This window comes from Rhea americana, unplaced genomic scaffold, assembly GCF_003343005.1.
Source record: "Rhea americana isolate MKP2758 unplaced genomic scaffold, rheAme1 scaffold_262, whole genome shotgun sequence".
Taxonomy (NCBI): Eukaryota; Metazoa; Chordata; class Aves; order Rheiformes; family Rheidae; genus Rhea; species Rhea americana.
In genome coordinates this window covers 1144649-1153179 of record NW_028186382.1, presented here as the reverse complement: position 1 = coordinate 1153179, position 8531 = coordinate 1144649, and the positions used below count along the sequence as shown (strand labels likewise).

At 47.4% G+C, this 8531-nt stretch overlaps 2 protein-coding genes across 2 annotated transcripts in view; one reads left to right on the top strand and one right to left on the bottom strand.

Annotated features, from left to right (window-relative positions):
- Positions 1-517: 517 nt before the first annotated feature.
- ZMAT2 (zinc finger matrin-type 2) lies at positions 518-8319 on the bottom strand. Its single transcript, XM_085307746.1, has 6 exons — positions 8216-8319; positions 5370-5463; positions 4734-4857; positions 3530-3603; positions 2929-3074; positions 518-1353 (listed from the first exon to the last, which is right to left on the bottom strand). Exons 1-6 carry the CDS (start codon positions 8231-8233, stop codon positions 1210-1212), a joined length of 600 nt encoding a protein of 199 aa, XP_085163872.1. The 5' UTR covers positions 8234-8319; the 3' UTR covers positions 518-1209.
- LOC146594329 (histidine--tRNA ligase, cytoplasmic-like) overlaps positions 8224-8531 on the top strand; it is a 6274-nt gene continuing 5966 nt past the window's right edge. Inside the window, 1 exon segment of the mRNA XM_085307747.1 lies at positions 8224-8503. Within this exon segment, the coding sequence (XP_085163873.1) occupies positions 8232-8503 (272 nt within the window). The 5' untranslated portion in view covers positions 8224-8231.

Sequence of the window (8531 nt, the reverse complement as noted above, 5' to 3'; positions counted from 1 at the left end):
TATGAAGGAAAAAAAAAAAACTCAGTCACACAAGATGTAAATCCTAACCGGAGATGGAAATGATTCACACAAGGTCTGATTGAAGTAAATAAAAGCAGCAATGAAGGGGATTTAGGGAAGAGCAGAGGTGAAGTGACACTCAAAGTCAGTAGGAAAGAAATGATCCTTCATATATTGACTGGTAAATTCTGGAGCACAGCCCAGTCCGCTCTGGGATTCCCTAATAGAAATGCAGGTCCCCAGTCCTGTCCTCGCCTCCCTCCACCCTCCCAGTCTTTACACACATCTCCAGCACTACTTTAGAAAGCAAAGAACAAGGGCAACTGCCTGCGCATGGGATACAGCTGAGCAARTATCCACTGAGGGAGAGGGGGGACAAGTCCTGTCTTCATTTCCATGAAGCGCCCCAAGAGACCACCGCCGGCTTTGCATACCTTGGGAGATGTCAGCCACTTTTCTCAGTAAGATGCAGAAGCTTCAAAACAAAAAAGGAATCAAACTCCCAGCAAACGGCCAATTAAAATTATCAGTTTATTTATTTTTGGCAAACTGCACACATCTTTTCTGCCATTTGCTCGATCCTAGATCAACCCCAGGGAGGAACTTCTCCCTTGCTTTAGGGACACCATAGTTATGCCATGAAACACAAGGAAAACCAGGAAAGTAAAAGTTAAATCTGTTACTGATAAAATACACAGGAAAGTTTCAGCAACTCAGACTCCAAGCAACCACCAGCTCTGCTCAGCTCAAGCCATAAAGATTCAGGTTGAACAAATCACCACCGCTCATGTAGCACATTTCCTTCAGTTACATGATCTGAAAAGAAACCGAATCACTCCCCGCATCTTGAACACACAGCCCCAAAACAATAATGTCCATTTGACTAGAATAATTCTGAGCGATGCTGCCTGTACAGAACTGTGTACTTTATTGACACAAAAACATACCCAGCAGAACATTTCCCTGCACACACAAGGCCACAGAGCACAGTGACGAGTAGCCAGATCTAGGACACAGAGGGAGATGAGAAGCTAATGACAGGTGGAGCTTGTTCTGCAGCACAGGTAGAGCGTGGAATCAGTTTTCAATTCCTCCAGCCAAATTCTACTGGGAGATTTACATACAAGTCCTCAATCAAGTCTTTAAAGAGTTATCCAGAATCCCCTGGTAAAAACAATTGTTTCAAGAAAGAGGAGAGTCCAGAGCTGCTCAGTGATTCTTTTTGGTTGAACCAAAACCAGAGAAACCCATCACAGCTGCCATTTCATCATCCTCTTCAAATGTTAAGTCTTCTTCTGCCCTCCTTTTCTTCTCTCTCTGCTTCTCCTTTTTGTAGGCTTTGGCCTTTTCCTCCTGCAGTGAGGAAAAGATAAGCAAAGCAATTTGAACCTCTTTAGCCAACTAAGCTTTTGAGACACTGGGCACTGCCCAGAGACACAGTCATCCCAAGACCTACCCAACACCCAAGCCATCTCTGAAGAAACAAAATACCCAGAGGGAACCATGGACTGCAATCTCTCAGGAGGTCTCCCTTTGTCTACAGACCCCAAGAATGAAGTCACACACAGAGCGGATGTAGTCAAAGAGAAGTGTCATGAAATTGTCAGCTCCTGCTTCAGAACAAATGTCAGAGGCTTCATCTGGAATCAACATTGAGGCAAGAAGGAGCTGTTTTTAAAGCAGGAGGTGTTTCCCTTGTACCAGTGCCCTGTTCCAGCAACTGCAATGTCGAATGTCACTGCCTGATGCCTTTCAGAGTGGCAGAGTGACAGCTGCTCACTGGAACAGAAGCTGAGCTCTGAGTAGCTTTGGGGGTTTTGGCATCAAAGAGTTTGCACTGCTCTAATCAAAGCGTTTCACTACGCAAAGATCACAGGCCATGGAAGAGCGCCAGGCTTGTACTGGGTCGTGTAGAAGCACAGCTTTGGCTCCCAACTTAGCAACTACTCCCACCATTCCCATCATCGTTCACCATTCAGCAACTAGGAAAGACAGCCATGCCCTGGAGAAAGCTACACCACAAAGTTGCTGCTGATTTCTTTGTTGCTAAACTTGATTGGCAGCAGCTTTTCAACCCACAGCTCTCCCCACACTGCTGGGGCATGTCTCTTACCTCCTCCAAATAGATTAGGCTCAGCAGCACCAAAGCCTGCTGGAGACAGAGCACAGGGCTTCTTTCTATGCTAGGATTTGAGCAGCATCCCTAAAAGGGCATTCAGCTGCGCAGCAAAGCTCAGGGCTCAGASAGGGAGACTCAAGCAGGCAGCAATTTTAATATTTGGCTTTTCAATGACTGCTGATCAAAGAGAAGCATCCACAGAAGCTTCCCCAGTCCCCAGGAGAACTTTGTCAGCTGCTTTTCCAGTGAATTCAATCTTCATTTCATGATACTGCCATTTAAGCCCAGATTTGAGAGGGATTCAGTATCTTTCACTGCCTCCACACRCATCTTGCAGCACATCACATTCCTCACAGGCCTCTTCCACATGTTGGGAGGCCATGCAGGGGCAACGTGCCACCYGGAGAAGGAACCCCAACAATCCAAAGGATCGCGCAGAACTTCAGAATGACAGGGGGCAAATATGTGCTCTGATTAGCAGATCTGTTAAAGTCAAAGTTAAGGTACAAAACAGGTGCACTGTCAGAGCTGTGCTGCTCTCAGTTGGAGCCCAAAGTGTCAAAAGTTGTTCTTGCACATAAAGGGGGAGAAGAATTTCCAGGGAGACTAGCAGAGAATTAAAGGGGAAAAAACAAACAAACAAACAAACACACACACACAACAAAAACTCAAAGCAGTCTACCAGAGGTGCATGCTATCAAGAACAAGACTTCTGTTGAACAGAATTAGGAACTAGAGCTGCTTTCTCTATGAAACATGTTTCTTGGGGCCCATTGACTCAGCAGTGCACTGCCATTGCCCAGGCTCACCTCCTCACGGAGCTCCTTCATCCTCTCCTCAAAATCATAGTCCTTCTGCTTCTCCTCCATCTTCTTCTTGTTCACCTCAAAGCGTTTTTTCACCTGGTCCAGCGTGGAACGCTCCACCCTCATGGACATGCCCAGATTCCTCTGGTCTATAGAAAAAGGAACGGAGCCAGCCATGTTCAGCAAGATTCTGAGCCTTTAAAGCTCTGTGCATAGCCCCTTCACTGACTCCTATTTAAATTTCTTAGAATGGCATCATCTTACTGCTTGCCATCCATCCCCTTAAAACAGTTCCTATTGCCAGACTAAACTCACGCACAGGGCTGTACATGGTCATTCACCCCAGAAGCTCAGTACTGCCAACCTGACCTAGCCGCACTGAATCCGAGTCCTAAGGGTCAGAGCAAACAACAAATGGAAGTGCAGGCAGCAGTGTTGCCCCCGTGTTCCTGAGTGACAGCGCCTGACACAACACTGTACAACCCACCCAGTAGGCCACCCAGCCTTCAGCATGAAGGTCCAGAGCACGTACGAACTGCCTGGAACACTGCAGCAACCCTCTGAGTCAGCCAACCCTCCAACAACCCACAAAAATTAGCCTTACGTTTTTTGCCATTAATGTGATCCAAGAAGTTAATGGAGTCTTTCACCACACAGTCACATACGTTGCAGTAATACCTGCCAGGATAGAGGGACATTAGCTCCAAAGCAGGGGATAAACAGTTGTTTTGTGAAGTGAAGTTTAAGAACATCTGAAATGCAAAATCCATGCATCATTTGGACCCATTGGTTCTAACCCAGACTGCTGCTCTAGGCTAAGATCAAACCAGACCAATGCCACAAAGCCAAAACTCCTCATCAGCATTAGAGAAGCAAGTGCAAGCCCAGCATTATAAACTGAACTTCCATTTCATCATCTGGTCTCAAACTCACTGGAGGACCATGCCTTCCTTTGGGATAAAGCTCTTCTACCCAGGACAAGGAAATTTCCATTGCAAAGAGCCCCAGCGCAAAGAGATGTGCAAGGCCAAGCCCCAGATTTACAGAGCTACCTGAGTTAACATTGGAGTTGCCACTTCTGATCTTGATGCCTACGCCACTGCAATGAAGAATGGGAGCCAAGACCCACGCTCACCCATCACCAGGGCAGCTGTGGCATCTTCCCCTTCCAGTGGCAGGGAACATGGCTGCAACAGGGCTCCAAAGGCAGGACTGGCCAGGTTCCCACCTCAGCTCCTAACTGCAGTCTGTTCTCATCTGTCRGCAAGGTAAGTCCTCACATAGCTATCACCTCTTAGGAGTGAGTCACAGCTTTAAACAGCACTGCTCTAGTCCTCTTTAACACCTATTACTGCAAAAACTCAGCCAGGGCCTGCCTGCACTTCCATCCCTGGATTCTGTATAGGGATGTGGATCTCCTTGGGCACTGCTGGCTACTTGGCTATGCCAGTGAGTCACTCACAGGCTACTCTTATAACAGTACAACCTTAAAGCATTTGTTTAGCTGCTCAATGGCTTAGGATGAATTACGAATCCTTTCAGCATTTAGCCAAACACAATCCTCACAAATAGCAACCAAACACCATTCCTACGGACAGGCCTCTAGCTGTTTCTCTCATTCCCAGCACAAAGATATCAAGATCACAGACCCAAACCAACAGCAGTTGGCCCCTTTCTGCAGGCAGGCCTCCTGGCTAACAAAACCTAAGTGTGCAGCAGAGATCTGTCTCAGTTGCATTTTCAGGAGGGCTAAGTCCTAAGTCCCCAGGTCTTACCAACACAACCCTGACTCCAACACAAAGACCTACCCTCCCATCTCTGACTGTGGGGTAGTTTTGGTGATGACGATGGTCTTTCCCAGCTTCGATTCCAGGTCCACCTTATAGTCTCGGTGCCGCAGGAGTTCTCTTTTGACAGGCTGAGCTGGTTTGCCTACAACACAAGCAGAAAACCCAAGCTCTCATCAGGAAAGGTCAAGCTTTACATGCTGGATTTTGTGTTGCCCTCAGTGAAGAGGGGCCCGCCAGGAACCTGAGAACTATACGATTCATTCAGAAATAACACATTTTTGTGAAGAAATGGTTCCATTCCCTCCTCATTGTGCAGGCCAGAATTAAGACTCTTATAAAAAACAGAGATCAGTAAGGCATCTCCAGCTCTGATCTGGGTCATCCTCTGAGATTTTCCTGTTTCCAGAGGCTGATCGTTCCTCTCCCTCCACAAAGAATAGGCAGACAAAGGCAAAGGAAAGAAAGTAATTGCTTTTGTAACAATTATATTCAACGACAAACACAGGAAAAAGGATCAGAGCAAGCCAGCCTTGAGCTGCTGTTATTTCCCTTTGGGACTTCACTTTTAGCTGCTCTCTCCCTCTCAAACTCAAAGGGTTTGGGTGACTCACTGCCAAACGAGCAAAGCTTGCCTGGAGTCAGTATATTACCCACCATCTTTCTTTTCTCTCTCTTCTGTGAGCCGCTTCTCTGCGAGTTTCTCATATTCATCTTTGTCCCACTTTCGGCGGAAGTCCAAGTTCTTAGTCTGAGAAGGAAAAAGTATATTAACATCTGTTATACAGTTTGACTAGCTACGAGGAGAGAATGGGGAAAGAATTGGAATCATTTGGCCTGTGATGCCACAGCAATACATTAAGGGCACTATATTATATTCTAATCTCCTCTGTTTTCATACCCAAAAACTAATGATATAGTTTAAGAGAATAATATTTAGTATGCCTATATCTGCTTCTTTCAGAAGGATTTCAAAGCACTGAGCAAAGTAATTAATTTATCTTAATAGTTCCCGAGATGATCACACATGTTCTACATTTGAAAACCAGGCACAAACRGGATTTAAACTGCTTTATCTAAGGACTTAGAAGTGCCAACTGGCAAAACACAACATAGCTATTAGCTGATCATATCTATTTTTTCCAAAGTCAGTTAAATGTGAGTTCCAAAAAAATCAAGTGAGGAGACCATGAAACACAACACAAGCTATAAAGAGCTTGATTAAAATATATGCAGAAGCATGGAAGGATGTATATATCTGCTCTCAAAGACAACAGCAGCACATGTTTATATTATAGGAATCACAGCACTGCGTTTGCTATTAAACTCTCAGTGAAGTATCCCACCCCTATAACTTTCCCATTCCAAATTTCAGACAGATAGGAAAAGGAAGAAACATCTTCAAGACAGACTGGCTCTTAACCAGCTTCCCAAAGCACTCGGAACTGAGAGTGAGGATATATAAAGACTATTCTTTTTGCAGGTAGCTCTGTCACCACCTGTCACATGTGGATTTTTATCTAGCCACCAACACTTGAAGGCAAAAGTGACCTGAGAAGAATCCCTTTTGCACCCACATCTATTCTTTCACTTAATAGTCAGAGTCTCTTCTTAATGTCTGTATGTCATACAGGAAAGGCCACAAGGAAAAGGTCCAACACCTTGTAAAAGTCAGGGCTTAGAGCTCAGACACTTCTTTACTTCCTAAAGAAGGTAATTCTTGGATGATTAGAAAGTTGCATTACACTTAGCATGGCAGAGGCAGCAATAGGTTCTCAATTTCATATTAAGAATGAGGATAGCCGTACTTTAAACCACCGCTGGGGAAAAAAAGACCCACATACACCCACCACCTTCTCCAATTCAGGCAAATCAAGAATCCAATCACAATCCGAAGAAAATAAATCTTATTTGAAGCTACAGCAGCAGCAGCACAATCATTTAAGGTTTTTTCCTCTGGCAATCCTTCAAATGGAACGAACAACTACTGATAAGAATAAAAATGCCTTAGAGAAATGTAGAAAAATTCTCATTTATTCTCATAGCTTCTTAAGCACTTTAAGTGTATCATAACAGGTTTTATTAGCCACCCTGAGCAAAGGAAAGAGGAATTATCACACAGTATAAATTAATGTTTCAGGGTGTTTTCCAGAATCTAGATTCTCCTGCACACTGGAATATTATCACAAATCAAAGCTGGTTGGAGCCCAGAGAGGAAGAGATTTACTTGCTGCTTCACTCTCTAGTTATAATAAAAGGGAAATAGCCTGCCATAGATCTTTACCAGTCTCCCTAGGCCAGAGACAATGAAACAAATCAAATCAAAAACTGCGAGCTATCTGTGGCAAGCTTTTAGACATACACTATCCAAAGGAACTTTCTTTAATTGGTCCAGTGGAAGCAAGGGTGGCTGCAAGCCCCCAAAACTTTATCTAACAACTGCTTTGGGTGACACACAATATTTCCCAAATAAGTAACAACAATTAAAAACTGAATCGTGCTCCAAAGCCTCCTGTTTGCTGCAGACATAGACGCTGAATGATCTGTTCAGTATCAAAGCCTATAAAAGACTTCAGTAGTCTCAAGTTGGGCTCTAAGCAAGGGGAACACAATCACCAGCAGCTAAAAATGAAACACAAGCTCTGAGCCATTCCCCGGGAGACATCCTGTCTCTTGCCCTCTCTCAGCATTGCTCACTTCTCAGCAAGAGAATGGTAAAAATATTTGCAAAGAAAGTATTAAAACACAGCCCCTGGTGCTGTGCTGCTGACAGCTGTCAATGTGTTTACCAGTCTGGCTCTCCAGTTTGGTTATACAAACAGCACCCACCTCAGTCACCTGATCTCAACAGGCCCCAAACCCAGTCCTGCAGGATCTGTACAGGCAGAAAGACCTCACTGCCACAACATACAGATCAACCAACACCAGTAAAACAATGAAGCAAAGCAGGAGCCATCAGAGACTTGAGCACCACCACCATGGGAAGGAAGGTTTCTCTATGCAACGAGTAGCAATTTTGGCAGGACAGCGCAGACGCTAGCTCAGATACGGGCAACCATTTCCCAAGGAAACGGAAGAGAAGCCAGGCAGGGTACAAAGGGAGAAGGGGAGGAGGGAGCTGCCTCCACACCGGGCCAGCCTGCCCCGGGAGGGGGAAGGCAGGGGAATGCCGCCACGCCAGGGCTGCGGCAGCCACAACCCCCCTCGCGAAGGCTCGCAGAAAAAAAGCAGGGCTCCCCGGCTCTAAGAGCGGCGCTCGGGGTGCGCTCACCCCCCCCCCTTCGGCCACGAAGCCATCGGGGCTCCGCGGCGCAGCTCCCGGGAAGCGGCCCGCTCACCCCCACCCCCCGCGGCCTGCCCGCAGGCCCCGAGCACAGCCCCCCGCCGCCGCCCCTTCACCTCCCTGCGCCCCACGAGCGGCCCCAGCCGGCGCGGCGCGGCCCCCCCAAGCCCACGGACAGAAAGGGGAACAGGCCACCGCGGCAGCCGCCGCCGCCACCTACCCCGCTGCCTGACGCCATGTTGAGGATGCAGGCGATAAGGGAACGGAAACTGTCGCGCTGTGCCCGCCTGGGTCGTAAAGCGAGGCAGTCCGCCCAAGCACCACGGAGGGCTCGCCGCTTTGGCCTAGAGCGCCACGGGGAAGCGGCGCGGGAATGGTCACGTCACGGCAGGTGGCCTGCGGTTGGCTCTGCGGCCGGAGCGCCGCCTCTCTATGGTTGCCGCGCGGCGCTCTAGCTGCCCCCATCTCCAGCTGTCATGCCTAGAAACTCTATGGCGGCGGGGGCGGCCCCGCGTGCCGCCCGGTGCTGACGGCGG

What these genes read in the sequence shown, in the direction of transcription:
- ZMAT2 (XM_085307746.1), bottom strand. An exon ending in CCACAGTCAGAGATGGGAGG is followed by an intron (nt 3,604 to 4,733) that starts GTAGGTCTTTGT and finishes CTATCCTGGCAG; the next exon opens with GTATTACTGCAACGTATGTG. An exon ending in TCACATTAATGGCAAAAAAC is followed by an intron (nt 3,075 to 3,529) that starts GTAAGGCTAATT and finishes CTTTTTCTATAG; the next exon opens with ACCAGAGGAATCTGGGCATG.